This window comes from Meles meles, chromosome 12 (genome assembly GCF_922984935.1).
Source record: "Meles meles chromosome 12, mMelMel3.1 paternal haplotype, whole genome shotgun sequence".
Taxonomy (NCBI): Eukaryota; Metazoa; Chordata; class Mammalia; order Carnivora; family Mustelidae; genus Meles; species Meles meles.
The window spans coordinates 82,019,215-82,034,941 of record NC_060077.1 but is presented as its reverse complement, the minus strand read 5'-3'; the positions used below and the strand labels follow the sequence as shown (position 1 = coordinate 82,034,941).

The following is a 15,727-nucleotide window of genomic DNA, read 5'->3' as shown; positions in this document are numbered from 1 at the left end:
TGCCAAGCAGAGAGCCCGATACGGGGCTCGATCCCAGAGACCCTGAGATCATGACCTGAGCTGAAGGCAGAGGCTTAACCCACTGAGCCACCCAGGCGCCCCTTCATTGGTTATTTTTGACAACTTCTGTAGTGCTAGTGTGGTATTCATAAACTAGAAAGGCTTAAGTATTGCCTTACTCTCTGAATAATGTGATTACCTCCTGGACTTTGTGTGTGTGTATTTGTGTGAATAGAAGATTAAAAAAAAAACAAACAAGGGCCATATGGGTGGCTCAGTGGGTTAAGTAAGCCTCTGCCTTCAGCTCAGGTCATGATCTCGGGGTCCTGGGATCGAGCCCCACATCGGGCTCTCTGCTCAGCAGGGAGTCTGCTTCCCTCTCTCTCTCTCTGCCTGCCTCTGTCTGCTTGTGATCTCTGTCTGTCAAATAAACACATAAAATCTTTTAAAAAATTTTTAAAAAAACAAGCAAAATTAGGGCTTTGCAACTTATGATCATATGAAATTAATTACCCTAAATATTATATAATATGTATCAAAAGTAGAATTACCTTTGGAGAGTGTCCCTAATTGTAAGATTATTACATGTACTTATAAAGACTATAAACCAAGTCTGTACTGATTGGAACTTGCCCCATCTTATCTCATAGACATGTCTTATGCATCTGTTTATCTGTAGTGCAGTGGTACAGTCAGAGCATAATAAAATAAATGAACAAGAAATATGCAGAAAATACATAGGACATTGGAAGCAAGACTTAGTTTCTACCATTCGAAAAGGACTGGTCAGGGGAAATGTACTCTTCTGTACAGGGCTCAGGTGCACACTGCCTGCCTTCTTCTACTTAGGCCTGCTGGCTGACCATGAACTTACTGTGCTCTGATGCTCAACTTCGGCCTCGTGTCCTCGGGGGCCCCGCAGCATGCTTGATTCCTCCCCAGTGGTCACCCACACTGAGCAAAGCTCCCAGGCCTGCCGGTGCACCAGTCTGGCTGAAAATCACCATTTATCAAAAGCCTGCAATATGACCAAGAAGTACCGAAGAGCACATGAAGAACTGACTCCTGAGAAAATAATTTAGGCATAGAAAAGAACCGAAAAATGTTAAAGTTCTCAGAAATATCCGAGAAGCTATTGTATTCGTAAAACAAAAAAAGCCCACACTTTGCAAAGGAGAAAGAGTTCAAGATGCAAATTTTAAAAAGAGAAATGCAACTAAAAATTTACAGAATAATACATTGTACAAGAATAGACCAACTGGGAGACAAACCCTCCAAATGAGAATAGCCAGATGAAATGAATTTTAATATATGGATTAGATAAGAAGCTGGAGGAAACACGATGGCACACGTGGATGGTGTACATTTCTTCATCCCCTGAAACAAGGACGAGTGGGAACTTCAGGGAAAAGGAAATATTTCCAACTGTACAAGAAAGCCTGCTTCAAACATGAAGCAACCTAATATGTCTGGTGTTTTCGAACAGCTGCTGGGAGGATGAGAAAGAGAATTCATTTGAACAGTGGCACATAGATTAAAGCTTCGATGAAATAGACAAGAAAATCTAATCATAGCATAAAACTTAGCTACTCAGTGAACAGTATTTAAATACCCATAATAGAGCAAATACTGGTTTTCAGTTTCTAGAGTCAAACCTTAGACAAAGCAAGGAAGACTTAATTGTGATTACAGAATAGAATGTAAATGTTCCTCGTCTTGACAGGGTACATGTAAGGGTTACAAGTTGGAAGGCAGAGGAGGAAAGAAATGTAAGTGGAATAGTAGTGATGCTGTTGTTCCCATAAAATAGAACATGGAAAATCTGGATATAGTTGAGAAAGTAAGACAGAGATATAGGTATTATATTATTAAAGTGACCAATGTAGGGGCGCCTGACTTGCTTAGTTGATAGAGCATGTGACTCTTGATCCAGGGATCGTGAATTCGAGCCCTACGTTGGGGGGATAGCTTGCTTAAAAATGAAGTGACCAGGGGCACCTGGGTGGCTCAGTTGGTTAAGTGTCTTCCTTTGGCTCAGGTCACTGTCTCAGGGTCCTGAGATTGAGTCCCACATTGGGCTCCCTGCTCGATTGGGAGCCTGCTTCTCCCTCTCCCTCTCGCTCTCCCTGCTTGTACTCTCTCTCTCTCTCAAATAAGTAAATAAAATCTTTTGACAAAGTGACCAATGTAGCAAACAGAAGACGTAAAGATAGTAATATAACCGTATGGGTGGGGAGGAGACCGTGGGAACAGGCCGAGTCAGTGCGGAGTCCACAGAAAATGCCTCAGGTCATCTCGTCAAGAAATAGTAATAAAAGCATATTATTAAGAACCATGGAGGTGACTACTAGAGTAACAAAAATAGGTGTAAAAGTTTATGTCTCTGGGTTGGGGAACTGACAAATGAGAAGGGTGGGGCAGGGGTTTGTTGGCTGTCTTATGTCCTCTCTACTGTTTTTTTTTTTTTAATTATGTGCCTATAGTACTTTGATAAAGCATATATTTTTTAAAAGAACAAAATAAATAAGTATTTTAATCACCAGCACAAATGATCAAATGAGATCATAAAAATAATGGGCATCAGTAAAGTAATGTATTCTTCCATATAAATATTAGAATCAGTGTCTTGAGTTATTAGAAAAATTCTTTGGTTATTATACTATATTTAGGAAGTAATTTGGTGAGGATTGACATTTCTACATTATAAAGTATTACTACCCAACATTTACTTATTTATATCCTCCGTTATGTCCTTAAGTAAAATTTTACAGTTTTCCCCGTAATATACATTTTTCATTGTTTTATTCCTGCGTAATTTATTTGTTATGAGTAGTATCTGTTTTTTTTTATTACATATGTTCAGTATCCAAGAAAAATAGTTTTTGCCATTTACTGTCTGAGTACAGGGGACTCTCTATTTTTCTCTAATCCAGTGAATTTACTCATGTTTACACCATCCGTTTTCTTCCAGTCACCTTTATGTATACACTTAATATTAGCATTATCCACTTAGAAACTGTATCAAGTAAATGTTGGCATATAAACATCGTAATAGATGAAAGAATACAGTTGTCACAGATCCTTTTTGCAAAACCATTCAAGTTTTTGTTGCAAATACATGTTCAGTGAAGCCCTTCCCTCTTGAATAAGTAACATATTTCCTTATTCTTCTTAGAAATATATAATTCACTCATCAATTCTTAAGTTTGAGAAAATTTATCTAGGCTATTGACATATGTGAAGTCATAGTTTTGAGATTTTACTTAACATGATCAGTTTCACCAGCATCACTAGATTTTAGTTTAATGATATCTCTCCACCGTTCGTCCATTGTCTTATTTAGTCTTCTAGCATGAATAATTTATGGATAATGTTATAATTCCTGGGGTGATGAAAGAGCAAACGTTTTAAGATGTGAGAAAAATTAATTGCTAAGATCCTTTAACATAACTTACACTTGTAAAAGAGTCCAGTGGATCCATTTGGTAATTGGATATCCTATGTTATCCTATTCTTTAAAAATTAAGTAGATAGTGTCTTTTATATCTTAAAGACCTCTAGAGAAAAAATAGTCATGAAATAACCTATTCTGACAAGTACAACTCAACAAACTCAAGCCTCATGCTATGCCAAGGGATAACCAGCAGGTGGCGCTACACGACTAGGAGAGGCATAAAAGTTTTGACTCCATCTTAGTACCTCAAAAAGGAGGAAATACACTTTGTATTTGAAAACTGTAGACTATAGAGGACAAAGTAAGGTCAGAATAACTTTAAAGGAAAACAATTACATGAAATGAGAAAAGAAAAAGAAAGGTCTCTTAAGGAGTATTTCAAAAGAAAATGAAATGGGAAAGAAATATTATACCTTGCCAACAGAAGCAAAAATAGCTGTTCTCTTTTATTTAAAAGTCACTATATAAACTCGGGATAGTTAAACTTTAACGAAATATTGTAATATGTTTTCTACTAAAATGGCAAAAGCTGTTTTGGTTCTTTTTAATATATTTGGTTCCTTTGGCTGATGTGGATTAAAATTCCTCCCTTAGACCAAATTTAAATACTGATTTTAATGGGACTCTTTCTACCACTTCACCCATCTGGCTTACTAATTATTTATTAGAAATGCAATTTTCTCTTTCAAAATTGAAATTCTTCTTTTAAAAAAAGTAACTTTTATATATCACATACATATATAGAAAATTTAAAAGATGAAAATAAGATTCTGTATCAATGGTCAGTATAAAGGAACACAGATTATTCTAGAAATAACTTAACGCTTCTCTGTCTTTATCTTCTTCAAATATTTTCCCTTCAATCTAAATAGATGTTCTAAAAGGCAATAGGCTAGATATCTCTAGCTATCTAAAATATCATGAATAAATGCAAGCAAAATATTTTGTAATAAAAATTTGAGGAAATGTGGAAGATAAAATAAATACTTCAGAGGGCAGCATTTTAAGGAGATCTTTTTCCTCCAAACACTAGTCACCCTAAATAATTGATGATAAAATTCTTAATAATCCTAAGCATGGTTTATTTCTTCTACAGTGTTCAAATAACTGAAAAAAGTTGGAATAGTAGCAATCACAGCAGAGAAATGTGCACAATTAGTACTCATTCTTTTTTTCTTTTTACTGTAATATGATGTGCTGGTAATAGATTGTTTTAAAACTTGATGTTTTCAATGTAAAAAATTTAGTCAATAAAGAAAAATTTTTCATACACGTTACTATGTAGACACACGCTGTCACCATTATCATCAAATATTAATTCTGCCAAGTTCTCTCTCCCTCCCTCTACAGGACTCTAATTACATGTATAAATATTAGGGCTATTCACAATGACTTGTATGTTGTTTGGGGGTTTCTAAATAGTCTTTTCTGTGCTTTTCATTCTTTCTGCTCTTCAAAGTTCAGGCAGGACATTTTCTGGTGACCTATCTTCTGATACACCAACTCTCTTTCCTACTTTGTCCAGTTTGCTGCTACTGAGTTCTGGGTCTCAGTTAGTACATTTTTTTCAGTTGTAGAATTTCTATTTCAATTCATTTTTTAAAATTTTTTAAAATATTTTATTTATTTATTTATTTGACAGACAGATCACGAGTAGGCAGAGAGGCAGGTAGAGAGAAGGGGGAAGCAGGCTCCTGCTGAGTAGAGAGCCCAATGTGGGACTCGATCTCAGGACCCTGAGATCATGACCTGAGCTGAAGGCAGAGGCTTAACCCACTAAGCCACCCAGGCGCCCCTTTCATTTTAATTCATTTTAAAAATAGATTCCAGGTCTTCAGTGCAGTTTTCTATCTTGCTTTTTATTATTGAATGTATTAACCACAGTTATTTTCAGGGAAACCTGATAACACCACCAATAAGCCCATGACCTGTGAGTGTGCTTCCGCTGTCTTTTTTCATTTGGTCCTGTTGTTGAGTCCGGTGATTTTTAGATGAATGCTTATCGTTGTCTAGTAAAAGTTTTGGAAGGTCTGGATTATCTCATTCTCCAGAGAGGTTTCATCTTATCCTGACAGGCCCAGAGTGGCAGCTGCCTCAAGGCTGTGTTGCGTCTGTCCTCTTCCCTCACCTCCGGTCTGTGTCTGCTCCTATAGCATAGCCTCCCAGGTATCTCCATGGAAGGCGTTTGTTATCCAGAGCCCTTCCTTAGTGGCTCCTGAACACCGGTTTTTGTCTCTTCTATATCCTGACACTGCCAAAACTTCTGCCCTTTCTTTCAGGGGTTTTCTTCAAAGCTTCTTGTCCTGTTGTCCTGCACAGCTGAAGAATTTGCTGGATGCCCAGCTCATTCCCCTTCTCACCAGGACGTGGCCTTTGTTTCTTTACCTGAATTCTCCACATAGAGTAGAAAAGAACTTGTCCAGTATAAAATTTCTTTAAGACTTCACTTCAGAATCTGTATTAAATTAGTTTAAGTAAATTCCAGATAGCTTTTTATTTGTTTTTTTGTTTTTAAATCCAGAATGAAAATTGTATTTTACTCTCTTATTTGTCTCCTCAAGTCCTGGCTGCATTAGCAGCCACAGATTTTATGTTTTATCTCTGCAGCCTTATTGGATTGCCAAAGGCTCTATTGGATTCTCTACCTCTTGGTATCAGCTCTATGCCCAGGTTCTCAGCCTTTTGCCCAAAATAAGTGTGGCAGATGCTCTAAAGGTTACACTTCGTAGAATGCTGGACTACTTCTCTGGTTTGCTTCTCTCTAGGATCCTAACTCTTCAATTCTTGATGGTCTCAGCAGCTCTCCAGCACCTTCAAAGTGATTTTTAGTTTTATTTTATCAGGCTTTCTAGTTGTTCCTGGTAGGAGCATTGATACATGCAGGCTTCTCCATCATAGCTAGAAACTGTGCTTAAACTTTAATGTTTTAATTATTTGCTTAAAAAATAAAAGCTCATTCGTAAAATATGAATGAAAAAGTAATGGATACACACAATGAAAATTATATAAGCAATAATAAAATGTTACCTCTCCTGAGTTCTAGTCTTAGTCTTCTTCCCTGGAGGCAAAGTTGCAGTTTCTCATACAACTTTCATATATATCCCTCTTCTAACATGGTGAAAAGAATAAAGCCTGGGTGGCTCGGTGGTTTAGGCCGCTGCCTTTGGCTCGGGTCATGATCTCAGGGTCCTGGGATCGGGTCCCGCATCGGGCTCTCTGCTCGGCAGGGAGCCTGCTTCCCTCTCACTCTCTCTGCGTGCCTCTCTGCCTACTTGTATCTCTCTTGTCAAATAAATAAATAAATAAAATCTTTAAAAAAAAAAGAATAAAGAATATAACAAAAATCTTTGTACACAGGTTTAAGAAATGTTATGTGGTAAAAATAAGGACAAGGAAATGACATAAAGAGAAACGAAAGGTAAAGGAACAGAAAACGTATATGGTGTAGTATAAGAATGGCAAGGAGGTTCAGATTGTTTTCTAACTTTCATTGTTGGTTTGGACTGCCTGGAGTTTCTGACAATTCTCAGGCCCTGTGTAGCTCCAGGAAACAGAGCCGTAATGGATTTGCCTTGTCTGTTGTGTGCAGATGAGCACAGGACTGCTGAGTGGTGAAACCATGCCACTAATTTGCTGTTTCATTAATTACATTGATTTAGTTGGAATTTCTTTGTTATCTAGAGTATTCCAGTTCTCCAAAATGATGGATCATATGACTCTCGTAAGTGTAGTGTGGAGTCGAAACTTGGAGTCAAGAAAACGAAGTTTAACCAAAGCTATTTTTTGGGAGAGTTCAGATAATGAGCAATAATACAATTAGCTTTTGGTTTCTTTCTTGTTTTATTTCTTTATTTTCTCAACCATCACCATCCTTTTATTTTTCAGTTAAGAAGAAAGTATATCACTGAAATGAGGAAACATGTTAAACCTAACCTTTTTCTTTTGTAGGTCGCTTTCTGAATCTAAACAGCTAAACATTTTAAGAAAAGCAAGATCATATATAAAGCAGAGAAAGTATGATGAAGCAGTAAGTATGCAGACCTTGTCTATATAAATAGCTAGTCGTTGTTTTGGGTATGGGGAGGAACAAGGTACATGATGGAGAGCAAAGTGGGCAGGCCAGGGAGCTTTCCTAAACCATTAAGGAAGGATTGAATTTTCTAAGTAGCTGCTTTAGCCATGGAATGCTTCTGTTATTTCAAATATTGTCAGGGGTAAACTTTTTTAGGTTAGCATTAAAAATGAACAATTGCCATTTTCTTTAATGAAAAAGTATATTCCAATTTTCTGTAACCTGCTTAAGCGCATAACATTTCAGAACATGGCATATGTTTATTACATTTGACATTATCTATCCACTATCAGAAGTCTAACGATTCGTACTGAAGCTTCAGATCTCAACAACTACCCCGCTATGTTTTCCATTAATTTTCTTTTTATTAAATGGTCATAATTTTAAGGAAGGAGAGAGTTCTATTTTCAGTTTCTCAGTTTATTAAATGGTCATAATTTTAAAGAAGGAGAGAGTTCTATTTTCAGTTTCTCAGTTTATTAAATGGTCATAATTTTAAAGAAGGAGAGAGTTCTATTTTCAGTTTCTCAGATTGCCTAAGCAAAATACCATGCATTTCTAATGCTCATTTTTGTCATGGTTTTAAAACAGCGAGCTATTGTTTTTCTGTTTTAATGATGCTTTATAACTGACATGGGTAATCTGGCATGAGAAAATAAAACATGATACAAATGTGGATATCTCTGCTATTTGGGATCAATATCAGAGAGATTTCATTCTTTCTTTTGTATGTATGCCACCTGTAGCTATTTCCACAGAGTGAATCATTTTAAATCTCTACACAAATCAGAGTTTACACTGAAAATGCCCTTCCTTATCAAGATTCAAAATCATTCTATTCAGGAATTTTTCTTGTACTTTGCAAGAAGATCCTTGAGTAATTAAAATCTGTTCTTAATCCATCATTTACAGTTATGCACTCTGATTTGAACAATTTCCCTGCCTTTAAAACTTGGGTTTTCTGGTTCTTCCCATGTGGCAAGTTGTGTTTTCCTTTCTCCATAGGTCTCCCTCTGCAAGGAGCTGATTCATCTTGCACTGAAAGGCTTGTCCTATTATCATACTTACGACAGATTCTTCTTGGGTGTCAATGTTTTTCTTGGTTTTGTGGGATGGACGTCTTATGCTTCTTTGTTGATCATCAAGTCTCATTCCAACCTTACTAGAGGTGTCAGCAAAGAAGTTAAGGTATGTTCCGAAAATATAATGAAGATTCAGATAATGGGGTAAAATCACTAGGACCGGGGAAAGAAATTGAATCAAATCAGCTGTTATGAGTTCATACGATGTGTAAGTTGTACTAAGCTGACGCTTACCTTTCATTGGCTTTTGTCGTTTTGAGTCTTTTTTTTTTTCTCAGTTATCTTTATTTCTCTGGTTTGGGAAAGGGTATATTAATAATAATGGTCCTATAACTTAAGAGGGCTATAAAGATAACTTACAATTTAAATCCTTCTATGGCATTAACTGTTGATTTTCTATTCCTTTTAATAATTATTTAGCATGTTATAAGCATCCCATATCTTTCTAGTACAGGTGGTCAGAAAACTACTTCAAAGCAATATATTTAATTTTACCTGCTATCAAAAGTTTAGGAGCTAGAAAGCAATAAAATCACTTACTAAAAATGCCCCTTTAAAAGTAATATATGAGCTTTTCTGGAACTATTCTTACCTTCGTGCAACTTTCTGAAATTCTTAATGCAAATTCTCAGAACTTTCTATTTATCCTTGTTTTAAGAATTAGTACTGGGGCACCTGGGTAGCTCAGTGGGTTAAGCCGCTGCCTTCGGCTCAGGTCATGATCTCAGGGTCCTGGGATCGAGCCCCGCGTCGGGCTCTCTGCTCGGCAGGGAGCCTGCTTCCTCCTCTCTCTCTCTCTGCCTGCCTCTCTGCCTACTTGTGATCTCTCTCTGTCAAATAAATAAATAAAATCTTTAAAAAAAAAAAAGAATTAGTCCCTAATTTACTGTACTTTCAATGAAAAAAAAAACCAAAAAGCTTTAATAGTACTTCATATAACAGTAAATATAAAAGCACATATATGGTTTTACTACATTAAAACACTATACTCTTTTAAAATATATTGCCAATTATCATTTATTAGGGAGAATATGCCATTTCCGTTTCCTTTACTTCATTCTAATGATTATTACTGTGTCCAAATCCTCTATAAAGTAATATATCTGGATGATATATTATTGATACTAACAGTCTGCAAACATTTACAGTAGTAACTTTTTCCAATTTTATATTTAATTTTTCTGTAATGAGGGAAGGAAGAACAGTAGTGTTTCTTCCAGTTTTTATAGTGCTTTAGTGCATCTTAACATTTTCCCTCAAGTAATTTTCATTATTTGAATGTATGTAAAATGGACGAGGACAAGAATAATTTTTGACATCGTTCCAAAAGAAACAAAACCAGCCGTGTTTTAGCTATGGCATTCTGCTGGGTACTTGGAGATTGTCATTGTGAACTCCTAACAATGCTGGAAGTAGGCATTATCATTTTGTTTTACAAAAGAGGAAACCAAAGCTGTTGAAGTATTTTGCAAAAGGCCACTGAGCTAGGATGTGGAGGAATTGAGATTTGAATTCAAAACAGTCTTGGGCCAGACACTGCTTTTTCATGTTTATCTTGATATTCAGAGAATAGTTGAGAAAAGATACGAAGTCATTAGATTGATGAATCAACACAGTTCCATGGCTGATAGTTCTCCTGTTTTCATTCATCTGATAATGCAGTGAATGTTTAATTGAGTGTACAGTATTATGTGAGCTACTGCCTAGGCTGTTCAAAAAAATGTAAAATCCAGATTCTGCCCTCAAGGAGCCTGAAATTAAGTAAAGTAGGTAAGAGATGTACCCGCATAATCACCTTGTCAGATGTAGGTCGCTATACTACATGACATTGGAAAAGACATTTTTAACATTTAACAACTTCAGTATACATTGTTTGTGATACAAAGATCATTGTATTTTTAAAAGAGGGGAGCTCACTTTAGCGAGGGGGGTGATGATAACAGGAAAATGAAAGTCCTGGTGGAAATTTAACAACTATAGGGAACAGATGAGAACCAAAGCAAATTGAATGATATAAACAGAGGCAGAGTAGGGAAAATGTATGATTATGCTAGGATAATAAGGAATATTTATTGAGCCCCACTATCCCAGGACATGTGTTATTCAATTTACATGTGTTTTTCAATTAAGTTTAACACTACTCTAAATTTGGTGGTTGTGATTCTCATAAATACAGATGGGGGAATTTAGGCTCAGAGAGATAACATGTTTTCTTCAAGGACACACGGGTATGAAATAACTAATATTTTCTGATACTTAAATTCAGCCTCTTTCATACTGCTTTCAAAATAAATAGTTCAGTTTGGGGAGAATGTGGAAGGTTGGTTCAAGGGACTAATGAAAGATCATACCAATAGTTTAGATTAGGCTGAAATAATTCAAGGCCTCCAATGGTGGACTCTAGACTTCAAACCATTACTGAGGAGTTGGTGCATTCCTTAGCATTAAACCAGAGTGGAAGAACCAGTGGGATCTATACATTAGGATATTTTGTGTAAGGAATTGGCTTATGTGATTGTGGGGGCAGTTGGGCGAGTCCCAAGTCCATAGGTCAGGCCCTCAAGAGGGGCAGGCTGGAGCTGGCGGGCAGGAGCCGAAGCCGCACTCACTAGTTACACTTCTTCTATAGGGAAGCCCCCACTGTGCTCTTAAAGCTTTTCAACTGATTGAAGCAGGCCCAGCCCAATTGCAGAGGATAATCTCCCTTACTTAAACTCAGCTGATTGTGGACTTTAATCACATCTGCAAGATACGTTAACGGCAACAGCTAGATCAGTGTTTGGAGAACTGGGGACGGTTGCCTAGCCAAGCTGACAGAAAACTGACTGTTAACGTTGAGGTTATGAAAAGTATTTTGAATGCTTTCGTTTTGTTTGCAAAAACGATCTGATTCCTCTTTGTTGAGAGTTTATAACCTAGTGAAGAGATGCAGTCTGGACAGTTCTGAAGGAAGAATAAAATGCCAGGGTTCCCAAGCCTTAACTGAAGGCAGGCCTGGAGAGCAGTAGGAGGTCAGATGAAGCCCAGCTGTGCATGTGTTAGAATGCGCTGCCTGCAGTGGGGTGTAGGGAGGCTTTGCAGGGGACCTTGTTGCCAAAGTGTAGTCTTTTTTTTTTTTTTTGAACGTTTTTATTTATTTATTTGAGAGAGAGAGCGAGAGCACAAGCAGAGGGGGTGGGGGGCAAAGGGAGAGAGAGAAGCAGACTCCCCACTGAGCAGAGAGCCCAATGTGGGGCTTGATCCTAGGACCCTCGATCATGACCTAAGCCAAAGGCAGATGCTTAACCAACTGAGCCACCCAGGTGCCCCCAAAGTGAAATCTTAAAGGGTGAATAGGATAGCTCAGTAGGAAAAGGGAAGAGAACACACAGGAGGGCAGCATGGGCCAGCTGAGGAGAGAGGTAGTATGGGCTCCTGAGGATAGAGGAGCGCCTGCTGGGGAGGGAGCCATGGGCTTGCAGCAGATGCCATCCTCATGGCCAGCTGAGGAAACAGGGCTTTAGACTAAATGGGTTAGTCAAAGGGATGGGCAACTATGAGGACAGCATTGGAATGAAATTTAGGTCTGACTTCAAAATTTATGTCCCTTCTCCGTGACAGTGTCATCCAAATTAAACAAGTCGTTTTTAATTTATCACCATTACAGGCAGTGAATATCTTCTTTTCTTCAAATGTGATTTGCTACAGCCCTCTTTGCTGTATTCTGCAGGTAGCTTCTAAATACTCTTCTCCTCTGCTTTTTTGCCAGTTCAGATGTTACTTGCTTTAGACTAAATATCCATATCTTGCCACATGCTTGCCTTTATTTTCCTGTTACCTAATAAACATCCCCAGATATTAATCCCTTAAGCCAAGTCTCATGATTCCATCTTGACCTGTATGGTTCGAAGCCTTGAAGGCCAGCACCTAGCACGGAGCACAGCATAGAGAGTGCAGCCTAGTAAGTGTTTGCTGGACAAAGGACTGGTCCTAATGCCCCCGTGGGGCTCGTTACCATCAGGTGTGTCTTGAGGGGTGGGGGGCGGTGGGGAGGCAACTCATGATAAAGGAGAAATGCCCCCCACTATTATTATTAAAAAGCCTTTCAGTCTCTACTTCAGCTGAATTGAATTCTTCATGACTTCATTTCCTACAAGCAGATGTCATTGGTAATGTCTATTTTAGGTATCAAAGGGTTAGATTATTACACCATATTATACTGACTCCAGAAAATCCCTGGAAGTTTTGAAAAAATACTCTTTTCAACTTCTTTTGTTATTATTTTACTATTCTCAAAATGATGTGAAACCAGTCTCACCTCTTAAAATGAATACATGCCTCGGCCACCTTCGGCTTACAGACTGCAGCCACCCACTTGTCTCGGAGATGTGTGCCTTGCCGCGGGACCTCCCTCGCTGTCCCGCACATCTCCATCTCCAGTGCTGTTCCTCACTTACAAGCTTCTGTAGTGCCTTTTGGGACTAATGCAATGAAGTAGGGGAGGAGAGAGTAAAAATGAAGGTCATAAAAGCAACGGTTATTTACTAGGCATTAATGACATTCCAGACATTTTGCCAAGCTCTGCATAACCTAAACATTATCAACAGTGATAAGTAGATACGGAATTATTATCCTCATGTTATAAATGGTCTGAAATTAACTCTTACTACAGTTTTGTACGTTGCTCATGGTTCTCTGTGGTTATACATAGAGCAAGGGACTGAGCCAGATTTTGAGTTCTGATCTGTGTAGTTCTAAACTCTTAATCACATTGCTGGTGTTTCACCTTCCTTTTCGCAACGATGTCCTAGTTTATCCTTATTCCTTACTTCCTTTCTGGTGACATTTTATGACAGTAAGGAGGAATATAAGGAGAAAAAAAGATCTCTTGTGTCCCTCCTCTGCAGTTCCTCTACTCCACTGAGTAATTCTTAATTCTCACCTTACTTAGCTTTGGCTAGCAAAGCAAGAGGAAAACAGAGACAAAACAAGGGACAGGGGGCGCCTGGGTGGCTCAGTGGGTTAAAGCCTCTGCTTTCAGCTCCGGTCATGATCTCAGGGTTCTGGGATCGAGCCCCACATCGGGCTCTCTGCTCAGCAGGGACCCTGCTTCCCTCTCTCTCTCTCTGCCTGCACCTCTGCCTACTTGTGATATCTCTCTGTCAAATAAATAAAATCTTTAAAAAAACAAACAAACAAACAAAAAACAAGGGACAGACAAAAGACAATGCCGTATTACCCCTCCATTCCCGGTTTTTTCCTCTGGTAGTGTTATTACCATCCCAGCTTTCTGTAGATGCATTCTTTTTCCAGTCACTGGAATGTCTGTCCCTGAAGGTTGCTTCATTACTCCTGCCCAGAGCACCCATGGGCCCGCCTGGCCCATGGAGGCCATCACAGGTGGCTTACATTGAGGAACTCCTTTCTTGTCTGGCAGGTGGTTGGGAAGAGAAGATATGACTGAATGAACACACTGTGGTTGGGCAATGGGCAGAGGAGCGTGGGCAGCATGTCAAGTCGGAGTTTGAATAGACAGAAGCATTGTTCCAAAGGAAGATTAAGTCCCACAGTTTATTGTGCATTAAATGGGCTTCTGTGAGCTGGTCAGGGAGCTCAGTCAACATTTTTAAGATTGTTACTAAAGAGAAATATGTTCAGAGTTCCAAACAAGTTACTTGCAAACAAACTAGAGGAACACAATCACCTTTGAATTGCAGAAATGCCAGGATATCCAGCACTTTTCTCTGTAATGATACTTCTCCAATGACAAAAAATTTTTTAATGCAGGTCTTCAATTCATCAGGTAGTGGTATGGTTTTAAAAACCTATCAATTAATATGAATTTAGAAGTGTTTTCATGTTCTTTTTGATTTTCAGAAACCAAGCCGCCTCCTGGCGTGTAGTTTTATAGCTATTGGTGTTTTAGTAGCATTTTTCCTGCTGATTCAAGACTGTCCCTGGACTTACTACGTATATTGTTTGTTGCCCATCCCCATATGGTATGCTGTGCTGAGAGAGTAAGTAACACACCTTCCTGTCTTATTTTACACTTCATTGACAGTTTAATTTGTATTTCAAGTGCATGAGATTTCTATGGCATAAGTCATGAAAGACATGTATAATACCCTCCAGTCTCTGAGCCTTCTCACTTCATTTGTAGCAGCACAAATGTTGTATATAAACATCCTTTTTGTTTTGCCTTTCCCTTTTGACTTCATTTCTGTTGCCCTGAGGTACTATTGACCTTGTCCCCTCTTTCTGTATCCTTTATAAATAAGAAAAATCTGGACGACAAATAGGGTAATTAATATTGATGGTACTTTGCCAGAAATAACTTCTATTTTGAATTTGTCTCATCATCTGAGATCCCAGCGTATCTTCTTGTTTCACAAGGAAATGTACATGTTTTCTTTCCACATATTTTCCCCCTTCTCTTTGTAGCTATCATGTCAACCTAGATAAATGGAACTTTGTAATTAAATCCAGGCCTGTAATGTATACCTACAGAGAGTGGTAGATATTATTCACATGGGCCATGGTTTCTTCCTTTAAGCGCCTCCTTACAACCTGGAAGTAAGGGGGATACTTACTTACCATTAGAGAAAACATCAGAGGTAGAGCTCTCAGGCGAGTTTTAAGCACTTTAAAATAAAACCACCAATATTGGGCTGGTTCACGTTCATAGGCAGCCAGGGTCATGTTGCACATTATGTTGACCTCTATATTTGCACCAGTAACCTAGAATTTAAACTTGGTCTTGGGCATCCAAGACTCATCCCCTGAGAAAGCCAGACTCCAAGAGCACACCAGGGAGAAAGAGCCAAGACTTAGTTAAGGGTATTTTCAGGGTTGGCCAACATGTTTGTCAAGACACAATGTGTATTTTTATTTTAATTTTTGTTAACTCCAGCTTTGACCACATTTTCTATCCTTTACAAACATTAAGTATTTAAAAATATTAACATCTTAAAATATCAAAAATAAAAATTAATATGAAAATGTTTAATATTTTTAACATTTAAAAGTTTAAGACAAAAAGACACTAACAAAAGGACATAGTGTTGCTTCTCCATTTGAAAGGACTGGGATTGCTACATATATATACTTAAATCAGATTTTTTTTTTCTTGTGTCATTTACT

General features: G+C 38.0%; 1 protein-coding gene across 7 annotated transcripts in view; it reads left to right on the top strand.

Moving 5' to 3' along the window:
- Nucleotides 1-15,727, top strand: part of PIGN (phosphatidylinositol glycan anchor biosynthesis class N) — a 106,201-nt gene that overhangs the window by 35,373 nt on the left and 55,101 nt on the right. For all 7 annotated transcript variants that reach the window (XM_046025663.1, XM_046025661.1, XM_046025662.1 and 4 more), the window contains 3 exons: nt 7,403-7,481; nt 8,532-8,714; nt 14,465-14,604. In XM_046025663.1, the coding sequence (XP_045881619.1) occupies nt 7,403-7,481; nt 8,532-8,714; nt 14,465-14,604 (402 nt within the window). The remainder of the gene's footprint in view (nt 1-7,402; nt 7,482-8,531; nt 8,715-14,464; nt 14,605-15,727) is intronic.